The sequence below is a fragment of the Vigna umbellata genome, chromosome 9 (assembly GCF_029865625.1).
Source record: "Vigna umbellata cultivar VRB3 chromosome 9, Vumbellata_1.0, whole genome shotgun sequence".
NCBI classification, from domain to species: domain Eukaryota; kingdom Viridiplantae; phylum Streptophyta; class Magnoliopsida; order Fabales; family Fabaceae; genus Vigna; species Vigna umbellata.
The window spans coordinates 28,021,470-28,036,683 of record NC_142173.1 but is presented as its reverse complement, the minus strand read 5'-3'; the positions used below and the strand labels follow the sequence as shown (position 1 = coordinate 28,036,683).

At 30.8% G+C, this 15,214-nt stretch overlaps 1 protein-coding gene across 1 annotated transcript; it reads left to right on the top strand.

Moving 5' to 3' along the window:
* Positions 1-6,320: 6,320 nt before the first annotated feature.
* LOC148193136 (NADP-dependent glyceraldehyde-3-phosphate dehydrogenase) lies at positions 6,321-10,515 on the top strand. The gene is made up of 9 exons (XM_088098695.1): positions 6,321-6,624; positions 7,001-7,194; positions 7,293-7,421; positions 8,279-8,398; positions 8,623-8,759; positions 8,871-9,026; positions 9,370-9,748; positions 9,848-9,964; positions 10,089-10,515. Exons 1-9 carry the CDS (start codon positions 6,477-6,479, stop codon positions 10,200-10,202), a joined length of 1,494 nt encoding a protein of 497 aa, XP_087954821.1. The 5' UTR covers positions 6,321-6,476; the 3' UTR covers positions 10,203-10,515.
* The last annotated feature ends 4,699 nt before the right edge of the window (positions 10,516-15,214 follow it).

The following is a 15,214-nucleotide window of genomic DNA, read 5'->3' as shown; positions in this document are numbered from 1 at the left end:
TTTCAAAGGTTAATGAAAATAGAGTAATAAAACTTAAAAAGCCCAAAAATGTATTTATTAGTCCTGTAGCATGCCCACTTAATTTCTACACAACTTGTTAAAATACCATAATACAAAATTTAAGATAATCCATTATTAGTTACAAATACCTTTCATAACCATTAATGTATGGACATAAACATGTAACCATATTATTATCACTACAAACAGTATGATAATTATTTGTGGAAAGTATCCATAAATTTTATTTCGTTAGCAATTTTATTTTACCCATCAATTATAACAAAAATAAATATTTATCTACACATTGCTCATAAATTTATTGTTATTATACATATCAGAATACATATTAATAATATTTGCAGGTGATTTTTGTATGTATGATTAAAATGTTAGAAAAGGCATTATCTACTATAATTACGCATATAAAAAGTTGTTTAAGTGAATGAGACTTCAGGTAAATTTTATATATATATATATATATATATATATATATATAATATATATATATATATATATATATATATATATATATATATATAAGTACAACTTCTTGATAAAACTCTCGCAAAGTTTACAATAAAAAAAATCTAACTTGGATACACTTTTTAATTCTTAAAAGTTAGTAAAGGATAAAACTGGAATTAGATATTCCTTTATAAAAAAAAAAAATCATTCAAAAATGTTTTCTTTCTTCCTAAAAAGTTATTTACTACATCTTTTATATTTTGTTTCTATTGTTTAACGAAAGATTATACATCAAATTCTTATTAATTAAAAAATGTTGGAAATTCAATTAGAAAATATTTTTGGTTGTAAAAAAAACATCTATATTACTAACCTTGGCATTATATAAAATGTACTATAGAACATCTAAATATCCATGTATTTACTTTATTATTTTCACCAAGTTTAATTGACTTTCTAAACACAAATAATCACGTGTTTACATAATGTTCATTTCAAAAAAATATTTGTAACTCTCTCTCAATTCAACTCACATGTTCTTTTAATTTTTCAAGATCAGATATGTCATGTTTTATTTTAAAAATTAATTTATAATTTATATACACAATTCAAAGAAATATAAAAAAAACATGAAAATTATGAAGTTAATTGTAAAGTATACATGTAATTTTTTTTTCTTCTCAAATTTATTAAATTAAAAATTTATTTTCTTTTTATTATTATTTATTTTTTATAACGTGTGTATATATATATATATATATATATATATATATATATATATATATATATTTCTTGAATTATAAAATAACAATATTTAAAATATCTTTTGGAAAGAAGTTGACTTTAAGTCTAATTCAAACTCACAAAACTGACTTATAAGATAAGGTTTGCACCGATTTATATATTCTAAATTGGCTTTATCTCTAGTCGATGTGGGACTTTCAACATACCCCACGCCAAAGTATATAGATCTCGAGTGTGAAACTAAACATTAATGACTAGTCCGACGACCTGATAGCAGATGGAGTAATATGTCCAATAAACAATAATTATTGTTAGGATAGATTATAACTCCGTTCATCCACTTATATATTTTTAATTGATATTATGTCTGGTTGATATAGGACTTCAAAAATATTTCATAACAAAAAATAAAATAAGAATTAAAACAAGAATTTTAAATTCAGGATAAGTAGAAAATAATTTTAAACAAAAAGAGCGTGAGGAAATGAATCAACATATAACCGGAAACAAATTGAATAATAAAAATATAAATAAATTGAAAATGAAAACATCATGCTGTTGATAAATACAATTTAATAATAACACATTAACAAGAGGACTAGTACATTAATAAAAATAAACTAAATAATAAAATAACAAATAAATAAAAGGACTAATATATAGTTGTCAATAACATAAATATAAATTAAAATATAGAATTAGTTCATAATTGAAAATAAATTAAATAATATAACGACAAATTAGATTGAATAAATTTTATTTTTATATTTATACTTTTTTAATATAATCTCACGTTTTTGAAATATCTTAATTTAGTTCTAATTTCATTTTAAAAAATCATCATATTATTAATTCATGTTAATGTTATTGGAAGAATGACAAGTTACAAAAATAAGTATCTTTGGTGGCTTATTTTGGGAATCCAACCGCTGAAAAGGAAACATGTAACATGACCAAAGACTTTGGGACACAAATAATGTTGGTGATTTACAAAATAAAATAAAATAAAGATAAGGTGATGTATATTTATATTTATTTAAGATATATTATAAAAATAAAATGATTATAAAAAAATAAATTTTTGTATTTAAAATAAAATAAAATGATAAAGTTAAATAAATGTAAAATTTATATATGTCAAAATATAATTTCTGTTTGCAAAAACCAGAGGTTGGTATTGCGCACTAAAATCATCTTTCCAAGCTGCCACAATAATCGACAACCGTCTTTTTTGTTCCTTTATTATTGATTATGTTTTCCCAATCCACGCCATCTTCATCATTTTTAGCATCTTGGATTTCTATCTGTCACTTTCTCAATATCATTAAATAATAAAAGTTGAAGAAGACCAATATATTATTAAAAATAAATTAAATAATATAAACATAAAAATGAATTAAATAAAATAATGTATAACTTAAAATAAATAATAAAATGTTAATAGACATGAACAAATATATTAACATTAATATAAAACCGTTCATCTCACTTTCTCTTTTATTACTAATGGAAGTCACACTAAAATTAGAACAAGAAATATTTTTAAAAGGATAAAATTTTATGCAACTCTGAACTCTATTTCTTTTACTTTCATACTTTACCTCGTCTAAATTTTATTTAGATTAAACATAAATAACTTACTTTTAAAATATAAATTTAATTACAAAAATTAAAGAGTATGATTTTCTAACTTTGATATTTAAAGTAAAGATAAAATAAATATGATGCACACAGATAAATAAACATTATACAGTATTACATAAATTGAACCAAATCTTTGTTTTTTTTTCTCCAATTCCACAACCAGTGGAGAGTGTGGCATAAATGGATATTCTTTTCGTAAATGGATATTCTTTGAGGAAATTTTTTATGACACTGAAATATTACACTGTGAACTACCTTCAATCATTGTGTAGTGTAAAAGAGTGAAAGGTTAATGTTTGAGACAAAGGTTTTGATGAAAACTTGTAAGACTTGTCTTAAATTTAAATTTAGGATAGAAATAAATCATATATAATATAAAAATAAAGTTCTATATCATATAAAAATAGGAATCAACCTGAATTTATATATACATAAAATATTTTTCATTGATAAAAAAAATAAATCTGTAAAAATTTGATTTAGAACGAATAATATCTTATGATTATAGAGATCTATATGTGTTACACTCTCTCTACATTGAATGTAGTACAGAATTTCAATACTAAAAAAGTTGTTGAAGCAGTGACCATGGAAATTTATTTTGAAAGGAAGCAATGAGAAGGTGGTCCATGCCCTTTTTTGGAACATATCTGTAAGCTCATCTCAAATGGCTACAAAATGAAAATGGTTCTCAGCCATAAATCACTATATATGCTTTCAGCCATTGATGAAACTAGTGGCTCTTGCTTCATCTCAGAAGAGATAGAGTTCATCTTATTATCAGCCATCTACCACACAATACTCCCAACAACTCTTTCTTTTCTTGTCAGGTTTTGTGTGGTGTTCAATTAAAATCATACCTTGCAATGTCTTACTTTTCTTAACTATAAGACAATGTTCTTCAAATTTTCAACAACACTTTGTTGAGATATTAGCTATTCCATCTCTTTACTTGTCTCAACCCTTACGACATTATCGTTTTCATCACTTTCAAATGGTTACAAAAAACTTGCAGAAATTATTGTGTGGTTCAGAGACTCGCGTATATGGAATCATTTATATGACAAAACAATAGTATTGCACATTATCAATTGAGCAACAACATTTTCCATAACATTAAATTTTTTCTAGAACATATATAACTCTCAATCAATTCAGTAAACGAGGAAATGAACAAGTATGAAATACGTAAAAAAAAATGGTAAAAGGAATTATACCTCTGTAGTATTTCAATTTTGATTATTTGTTCTATATTTGAATGAAATTGTAGAGAATATTTGAAGATATTTGGTAAAAAAATATTATATATATCAATTGCAACATTATAACAACATAAACAAAAACGATAAAAGTTAAATCATCAAAATCTTGTGACATGGTAAAAAATATTTTGACACACAAAATTTTCTTACATTTATTTGATATTATCATTCAAATACAAAATACAAATACAAAATTAACCTTTTTTATGATTATTTTACTTATAAAATGTGTTTTCAAATAAATATAATACATGTCAAAGTATTATTACTTACAAAAAAAAAAGTAGGTGTTCTCATCATTTGGATGTGTTCCACGTGTAATTTCCTGTTATTAAGAAAGTTCCAATGTCTGTCCCCTGACATGTGTAAGTAATTTCTTAGGAAAGTTTCCATTCTCTTAGATTAATCAATGCCCTGGTTTATCTCCTAAATTTTAGCTCAGTCTAATGACTGTTTCTATTGTATAACTAACAAACTTTACCGTAACAATTCTGAAGGAATCACCTTCTTTCAACAATTTTCTGATTTTCCCTTTAACATGATGTCTTCCTGGACATCATGCATCAGCTTCAAAAGTGGGAACAGTTTAATTCTGAATAAGGTGCCAACAAAGAAGAGTGAAAATATACCTGTGTTGTGGTCATCATCTATTCCTGCACAACACGTCAACTGCATGAGATCTACGTTGAACACTCGATGTTCTGCAGTGAAAGGTGTCATTGTTCACTGTCTCAAAACTGAGTTTTTCATTTTATTTTCCATTCTGAATGCACCAACACTTAATTAAACTCTTAGAAACGAAGACGATGTTTTTGGTTATAAATGTTCACTTAATCAAAGTTACATGCTTTCCCCTCTTTTGAGGGCACTCGAGAACATGACACCCCAAATATGTTGGACATTGTTTTCTTTTGGAGAAAACCCTTTGAAACTTTGTCTGGTTGTAGGTGCTTTATTGAAACAAATCAGAATGTCTGAATTTAGTTGAGGTATGCTCTATATTAGTCACATGTGAGATTTTTAACAATACCATCAACATGTACAGAACTAATACAAAGATAACTTGGACTAGATTTATATTAGGGTCAATCTGTTGTTAGTACAAGGTTGTTTTTGGATTTTGATTATATACCATTTGAACGGACCAGTCAACCCAACATAAATCGATAGGTCATTATCAATATTAACCGATTAGCATCTCCTATATTAAGATTGTCTAGATAATTACCAAGATAAAATATGTTATTGAACATTGAACACATTTTAAATAAAAAATTCATTTCAAAATCTATAAATAATATATATAATACAGGAGTAGATAATTATATTTATTAGACATTTCCTTTAGTAGGTATCTGTTCGTTTGGACTTATACTCTTAAAAAAAAAGGTTTTACTAACATTTGAAAAAGTGAAATAATACCAAGAGACATGAATTAAATTGTGAGGGTGTAGTTCTCAACCCTTAATTAATACTACTGAAGCAGATTAATTTTATGCATATCAGATCAGTTAAATATGTTGTCACAGTTGAGGAAAACTTGTAGCTCCAGTATTAACTCACCGTTTAATTACCACCACAAAAAGTTACACTCAAATGCCAACCACCTACATCATCTACAAACAGCATTTCTCACATGTGGAATTAAAAACGTCGACAAAACCAATGATTTCACTTCATCCTCACCACTTTTTTGTGTGATAGCTATTTTAACTTACCATAAAATTTCTAACTTTTTCATAATACATGAAAAATATGCATGAGATGAGTGAATGCTAGCATGCCACGTAATTAGCAAGTATATCCATTCATGCCACGTGCCTTTTCTTTTCTATCAGAAAATAAATAGTTAAAGACTAGAATTTATTTTTAGAAACTTTTTGTATTATTGTGTATTGTTTCTGCTGCAGTAGCACTTTCTTACTCTCACAACAACTGTGATGTTATCTGTCTCTCTCTTCCTCCAAGAAAAAAGGAGATACTAAGTTTGAATACTTGCATTGCCACGCCATGATGAGATGCTAATTACGACTAAATTAAACATAGAGAGGACAAGGTGATTAAGATAATCAAACCACACTTGGCAATCTCAGAACCATACACCTAACCAATTCTTGTTTGTCCCAATGTCATAGGACATGTACGACAAAACCATGCGTGGCTCACCTTCTCCTTACATATACGACGCATGTTGTCACACAACACCAAACCATCACCAGAAAAAAAGAAAAACCAGACCAACCATACTACACCAGACACTCCTCCTAACCTTCAAATCTCTTCTTCCTCTTCATCACACCGTTATAAAAACTTCTCTTCCTTGGGACTTTTGCATTTCACCTGCATACCTTTTCTAACATGGCTCCCGGGACCGGTGTCTTTGCAGAGATTTTGGATGGAGATGTGTACAAGTACTATGCCGATGGGGAGTGGAAGAAAGCTTCTTCTGGGAAAACTGTTGCCATCATCAACCCCACTACAAGAAAGACTCAATACAAAGTTCAAGGTAAATCACCTAAATAATCTCGTATGCTAGCACTTGGCTCGTCAGTGATTTCCCTTCTTCTTGGATACGAAGCCCTTTATTTTAGTCAATTTCTTGTGGATGTTGCTAGCAGCTTGAGAATTACAATTCTAGATGTCAGTTAAAGTTAGTAGAGAAACAATTGATGTGTAATTTTTACTAAATTTTTTGTGACTGGAGAATTAGTGAGGAGAAAGCAGTTTCTGTTGCTAAATTTTGTGTTTTTAGGGCTCAAGTTCTTGTTCTGTGTAACCAAACTGAATCTTGAAAGCAAGGTTCTTCTTTTTATTTACTTTTACAGTGAAGATAAGTGTGTGTGATAAGCTCTAAAATGAGCTCTAAAATGGTGTTCATGCAGCTTGTTCACAAGAGGAGGTTAATAAGGTCATGGACTTGGCAAAATCTGCACAAAAATTATGGGCAAAGACCCCACTGTGGAAGCGGGCTGAACTTCTTCACAAGGCAGCTGCTATCCTTAAAGAGCACAAGGCTCCAATTGCAGAGTGTCTGGTGAAAGAAATAGCAAAGCCAGCCAAAGATGCTGTTACAGAGGTGCATATTGTGTCACGGGTTATGTGAAACAAGTTGAATTATTGTTCTGGACTATTACTTGGAAGGATGGAGATAACTGGTTTTGTATTTCCTTGAAGGTTGTAAGATCTGGTGATCTGATTTCTTACTGTGCTGAAGAAGGGGTAAGGATTCTGGGAGAGGGAAAGTTCTTGGTGTCGGATAGCTTTCCTGGAAATGAAAGGACAAAATATTGCCTCACATCCAAGGTTTATCTCAACACTTCTTTCAAACTTCAATTTTAACATAAAAGACTTCACAGGTCAAAATTCACTTACTACTGGATTCTCATACATTTTTGCATTGAAGCTTACATGTTAACATAAAAGATTTTGTTCAGGGTGAAATATCAAAGAGAATGGATTAAACAATTCTCACATTTAAAGGGGGTGATGGAGTAGGGACATTATAAGCAAAAAGACCCATGAAGAATGGGTGCTTTAGAAATATGGTATTGATGCAATAAACAGTAATTTCAGAGAGACAATACATGCTTTCCTACACTCGTGTATAACGTGTATTGGTGGAGAAATGACAAAAATAATCAGGTCAAGGATAAATCACTCTATCTTTTAAAATTAACTGGAGGAATCAAGTTCTTCGTTCATCTGCAAAGTTCTTTTCTTTCAAGATGTCCACGTGTAAGAAAAATTTATAGATCAAGAATGGTTTAAGTATAACTAGTGCAACAAATCGAGGGAGGTCAACTTAAATAACACTGATAAAGAACTTGCTTACTGGACAGTGGACACCATAGACCATAGTCATTCCAGAAATATTTTATCATGGAAAAGTACGTTCTTCTGTAATTCCTGGACACAGTCAGCTACTTCTGAAAAATCAATATAATAAATTATTTTTGCTAACTCACACATACAAACAGACACAATATCAAAACCCTGAGTTCATATTGTTGTGTAATATCTGCATCAGATTCCATTATCTTAGTAACTTTTAATGACTAGCAAACTGAATGATCGTGATGAGGTGAGTAGCCAAGTATCTTCATGCTTTCTAGATTTGGTTTTTGATGTGATCTAATAAGAAAGTTTCATTTGATTTTCAGATTCCACTTGGAGTGATTTTAGCCATTCCACCATTTAACTACCCTGTTAATCTTGCTGTCTCCAAAATTGCTCCTGCACTGATTGCTGGAAACTCCATTGTGCTCAAGCCTCCGACTCAGGTAATTATATCCTTCATTGTGAAACCCTCCAGAGGGAACCTACTAGTTAGATCCACACCCTCAAAGTAAAAACTAGCTCATGTCACAAAAGTGCTATGCCAGCGTTAAGAGTGTTGCAGCAGTTAAACAGATCACAGCAACAACCATTCCATTCCAGGATGTTTATTTCCTTAGTTTCTTTCCTTTGTTGCTCCTTCTAATGTTTGTTTAATGATCCATTTCAGGGAGCCGTTTCTGGTCTGCACATGATTCACTGCTTTCACTTGGCTGGTTTTCCCAAAGGGCTAATCAACTGTGTCACTGGCAAAGGCTCAGAAATTGGTGACTTCCTAACAATGCATCCAGGAGTGAACTGTATAAGGTGACGATTTGCTCCCCTTTGGATGATTCTGTGATAGTATCATACCACACATCCTCAATTTCCCTGTGCTAGTAATTTTTCCTCCACTGACTTGTGACTTTGGTTTGCCAGCTTTACTGGTGGAGATACTGGCATTGGAATTTCAAAGAAGGCAGGCATGATTCCTCTGCAAATGGAGTTGGGAGGAAAAGATGCCTGCATTGTACTTGAGGATGCTGACCTGGATTTGGTTGCAATAAACATTATAAAAGGAGGCTTTTCATACAGGTAATGTCACAACTGTATTAGTACTTCTGTGACAAGGGTTCCTCTAATGCACTGATTTGGCAGAACAGCGAGCTATATTAATATAGACAAACAGACTTCCTCATCCACACTTTGCATGCATGATGCATTCTTGTTTTCTATCTTTCAGTGAAATATATAGAGTTTGTGAGGTATTGCTTCTAATATCAGTGTATTCTCCCATATGAGATGAATGTTAAATGGTTAGAATTCCAGCATCATGTGCTTTTCTTATGGTATATGTCAGATATAATTCAACAACAACAAAATCACATTCTTAAGGAATTTGACTTGAATTATGATTCCATATTTTTTTCAACAAAAGTGGGCAGAGGTGCACTGCTGTTAAGGTTGTCCTGGTAATGGAATCTGTTGCCGATGCTTTGGTTGAGAAAGTGAAGGCTAATGTGGCAAAACTAACAGTCGGACCACCAGAGGATGACAGTGATATCACTCCAGTTGTGTCAGAATCATCAGCCAACTACATTGAAGGCCTGGTCTTGGATGCTAAGGAGAAAGGAGCAACATTCTGCCAGGAGTACAAAAGAGAAGGCAATCTCATTTGGCCTTTGCTACTGGACCATGTGAGGCCAGACATGAGAATTGCATGGGAAGAGCCATTTGGACCAGTTTTGCCAGTAATTAGGATAAATTCAGTTGAAGAAGGAATCCATCATTGTAATGCCAGCAACTTTGGACTTCAGGTCAGAAAATTACAGCCCTCAAACTTGCACATCACTAGCCCTTTATACAATGCTTTGTTATGATAGACGTAACTTTATCAACAAATTGAACTTGTGCAGGGATGTGTGTTCACAAAGGATGTAAACAAAGCAATAATGATCAGTGATGCAATGGAAACAGGAACAGTTCAGATAAATTCTGCCCCAGCTCGTGGACCAGACCATTTTCCCTTTCAGGTGAACCCAGTCAAAAACCAACCAAATTCTCATAATTCACAATTGCTATTTCCAAAACTTAGAAATTATGAAACTGTTTATCCAAATGTGAGAGCCATTATTAACAAAAAATACTGTCTGACAGGGTATAAAGGACAGTGGCATTGGATCTCAAGGGATTACCAACAGCATAAACATGATGACCAAGGTTAAAACCACTGTGATCAACTTACCCAGCCCTTCCTACACCATGGGCTAGTCCTGTTATAGTCATTCATTTGCGTGGCAGAAAAACAATTTATAGTGAGTCTCGTAAGTCATGGTGAACGTACAAACTGTGTGAGTTTAGCATCTGGTTCTGTTTGGCAGCCGTGAATCATAGAGATGAATAATGAGTTTGATTGATGGGTCACATACATCTACTTCATGTGACTGCTTCTCATTCTCATCTTTAGCATCATACCAATATCAATTATCGTCTTCTACCTTGTCATCATTATGTACTCAATTCCTGTTAAAAGTTGAATGTTAAATCAGTGAATTCAGGAGAAATAACTCTGCTTTTCTTTCCATTTCTTCCCCAATTATTTTCTCATAATCCCACTTTTCTTAGTGCACGAAATGCAACTCCAAATTCTGGATATCAATTTTTCATCCATTAAATGAATAAAAAGTAAATCATAACATTCAGAGAAATTAGAGAAATATTTTATACAGATTTTTCTTAAAATTCATTATTATCTACGGCCATGCATCTCTCTAAAGAAAAATAACCATGCACAATACAAAAATTGGGCTTTTCGTGATTATGGACCAGGCTTGAGCCCAAATCCTACAAACTTCGACAGATATTACTTTTAATTAATGAACTTGTCAAGAAAATTATATTCAGTATTTGTAAACCTAATTTCTTTTATTCTATTTATCTAATGTAAAATTCGATCTTTATTTTGAAAAAAAAAACAATTTTTTAACTAAAATAATAAGAATAAAGTGCGATTAAAAACATGAATATATATATATATGGAAGAAGCATCGTTTGAATGGATAAAAATTAATGGAAAAAAATGGCAGTAAATATGAAAAGTTTCCGAAATGGTCTTAGGGAATTCCATACTAAGTGGAGATTGAGGTGTAAAGAGAGTCCTATGAGCTGAAGGGATTTGGGGATGTGATTGGTACAGGAGAAGGACATATACCTACAACTTTCTTTTGCCATTACCAAGCTACCTTTAATAAAGATTTATTCATGTCTAATATAACATATCAACATTCTATGTTCTTTCAGGTTTATTGTTGTCTCACTTAAGAATAACCCTTTTCTCTATCTATAACTTTCTCATCATCGTGTGGGTTTAAACTCTTTGCTTCTCATCATCTACAAAACTAGAATGCTGGGATTTTATTCTCTTCAAATTTGAACTTATGTCACATATTTTTATACGTTATGAAAGGCATTTCGACTTTGTTGACATCACCTAATGACCATTGCTACTTTCAATTCATGTTATGTCACACCCATAAAGTATATGCTTCCTGGGAATAAATTAAAAATATTATAGGTATGATTTGAATCAACATATTCGATTCTTATACATCTAAGTTTTTGTACTTTATAAAGTGTTAATATGAAATTCGTAAATTAACATTGCCCCACCTCACCAAAAAATAGAAAACAGAAATGATAAACATTTATCTCTTACGAACACACAGATTAAACCAATATTTTGATTTATTTTTATTAAAAACATAACAACGTTAATTCACGTCTCTTACTATGTTCTATTATTATTCTTTTTCTGAGAAAAAGTCGTACCTTGGACGCGTGTAACGGTTTCAGAAACAGGTGTCCACGTATGTGTTGTTTATTCAGTTATAAGAAACACAGGTGACCAAATATTACTAAAATCAAAATTATATTGTATAAATTAAAAGGAACAAATTGATAACTCATTTTTTTAACTTTTTTACAACGTTGTTGATTGATTCGTTTAAAATAATTCTTTTTTTTTATAAAAAGTTGACTTGAAAAAGGGTTTAACGTTCACATTTTATTGATTCCAAAACTACTGTAAATGTTATCATTATGAATTCTCAACAAAACAAAACTTTATTAGACAACAGTTCCGAAACCTCAGCGAGTAACTCATAACCGTCTGTTCCGCCATTGCTATTTCTTTTCAAGACTTTCTTCTTTCTTTCCAACTCAGTACACAAATTCACTCTATGCTTTCTCTCTTTCACTTCTATCTTCTCTCAACTTATACGTTATTTATACATATGATAGCACCAAAATGAGATCGTACGTGTTATTTATCTAACAAGAAAATAAAATATATCAGGATATTATGTTAATAAGGTTGTGTATTTAAAAGTGGATAATGAGATTATAAATGATGTGATTTAAAGTACACGAAAAATTAAATAACTATAAGACATAATAATATTATGTGTTCATTAAAATTTGATTCCTAGATAATATATACTTAAAAGCCTATTTTTTCTTCAAAATTATGTGTTCTCTTTAAACATTAATAATCAAAAAGTATAAAAAGATATCATTTGTAAATGCAAGCTAAGAAATTGTATTGATATTCAGGTTAAAATTAAATAATGATCTTGAGTGAATTAAATTTTTTTAAATCTAGTCTAGATTTAATCTATATATCTAATAAAATAAATTAATTATTAATAATATGATATCATTAATATATATATATATATATATATATATATATTATATTGTTATGTGTTTTTAAATTAGTTCACTTTTATACGTGGTATTATTATTATATTTGGTATTTAACATTTATTTATTTTGTTAGAAAGTAGGTTAGAGGATATTTAGTATATTCCATTAATCACTTAAACGTTTTTGTTAAAAGAAATGGAAATGAACTTTTAAAAGTATACTAAAACCTATTTCATTTATAAAGTTGTTTTTTAGAAAATAAAATTTACAACATTGCCTATTTTTTTTAATATTTTAAAGAAAAATATGTTTTAATATTTTAATATTGGTTACAATTAAACTTGTGTTATCTTTCAATTTTCTCTAGCATTTCTTATTTGCGATTTTGGTCTGTTTTTTCATTTTTATTGTTTGGGTTTGCGTGAAATATTTGTTTTCTTTAATGTAGTTGTGCATTCGTCATTCTTTCAAAATGACCTTCTAGCCTCTAGTAACCGATCACAAGAATATTGTATTGTAATCAATTATGGCCAGCAATGCTCATAGATAGAAAAACATTGTTTTTGGAAAATAATAATAAACTTAGGAAGCTTAGAAACATGAAACAATAATAAACTTAGGAAACTTAGAAAAACATTATTTTTGGAAAATTAACTGCATCTAGTACAATGGTCTAAAAATTATGAGTTAGTAGTCAGTTGAGCTCTTTGAGTCTACATTCCAACCAAACAAGAATCAACTTATTTAAGAGTTTGATGAAGAAAGTTACGAGCAAAACAACCAGAGGTGGCGGCAAGAATATATAAAACAGTAATTTTAAGCAATTAAGTAGAGATGTCCAAAAATCACAAATTAGTAAAGATTTTTGAATTTATTTTCTAATAAACAAGGAATCACATCATTTGGAGGTATGTGGAAATAATCCGCAAATGTCAAAGTTGACAGCATGTTATGTCACTCAAATTCTCTTCGAGAGTGACGTTCTCACAGTTGGGTATTGTAGTACAAATTTTTGTACAAAATCATATTTTTGTATGGGTAATCGTTTACAAGGCCATTGTAATCTACTGTATGGGCTACACTTGTAGTCCCTTGTAATAGATTACAATGGCCCTGTAAACGGTTACCCATACAAAAATTTGATTTTGTATAAAAACTTAGCTAGTAGTAAGAACTATCACTTCCTAAAGGCAATTTAAGTATTTCTTTCATATTTTTTTGAGACTTCTTTCTAGTGTTTAAGTGTGAGTATAACTTGAAAACTAAGGTTTGAGAACTTTATGATGGAGGAAAGATCCAATTGTGATGACCAAGTTAGGTGCAGTCCTCAAGTGGAGGCCAGGTCCCTTGTAATCGATTACAATGATCCTATAAACAATTATCCGTACAAAAATTTGATTTTGTACAAAAACTTGCAGTAGAACATCACTCCATATAGGCAATTTAGTATTATTTTAATATTTCGTCAAAGGATGAGCCTTCTTTTTAGTGTGTAAGTATGAGTAGAGCTTGAAAACTGAGGTTTGAGATTTCAAATTTAATACAAGAGACAACGCTGAGAGTGACTTGAGATAGAAAGAGAGATTTTAAGAGGAAAAAGATGAACCCTTTTCCAAATGATATTTCAAAAACCTGTCAAACAAAATTTGTTTCCAAAAACACTCTTCTTCGCGTGAAATTTCATTTCTAAAAATATTATTTGATCTTAACATGGTAAAAAAGATGTAAAAAATGAATGGTTAAGAAAACATTTTCAAAATTAAAATCAATTACAGATTATTAACATTACAATTTAAAGAAAAAGAAAATAAAATATGAGATATTAAGAAACTTGACAGACAAGTCGTAGAGGAAACCCTTGGTGGGAAATGAAAAAGAAAATGAATAATAATAATAATAAAACAGTAGAGGTTGGTGGTGAGGGACGTATTTAAAAGTAGCACTGTCTTGCGGTTACTCTTGTGTTGAAACCCTCCTTTCTTCTCTTTTGTGTCTGCTTTAAAGCTTATAACTCTAATCTCATGCAACCTTGTAGTAGAGAAATGCAAGGCGCTAACAATAACTCTCTCTTTAACAATCAACAACAGATCCACTTTGATGCAACTTCAAACGAGGATTTCCTTAAGCAAATGCTCTCTAATCTCCCTTCGTCTTCTCCATGGACACTCGACCCCAAACACAACCCCTTATGGGACCCTAATTCCGACGAAACCACGCCGGAAAACAACGTCGTTTTCCCCTACGACCTCGAACAGGCCAACTTGGCCTCCAAGTTTCGCAACCACCAGATCACCGATGACAAAGCCTCCGCTCTCATGCTCCAACATCACCATCAACTCCTTCTCTCCTCCGCCGCTGCCAATTCCCCCATCCTCCAAATGCCCGTCTCCTCTCTTAACGACGTCGTTCACGCCTCCTCCTTCAAATCTCCTGCTTCAGTTACTACTTTCTTCATTTAATCACCCCAAACCTTTTGCTCCTTTTGATTTTTGGTTTAATTTTTTTTTCTTTCTCAGAACGCTGACCCTGTTCAACCTCTCTACAACGCCTTCTCCGCCTCTCTCCAAGGTGCCGCCAAA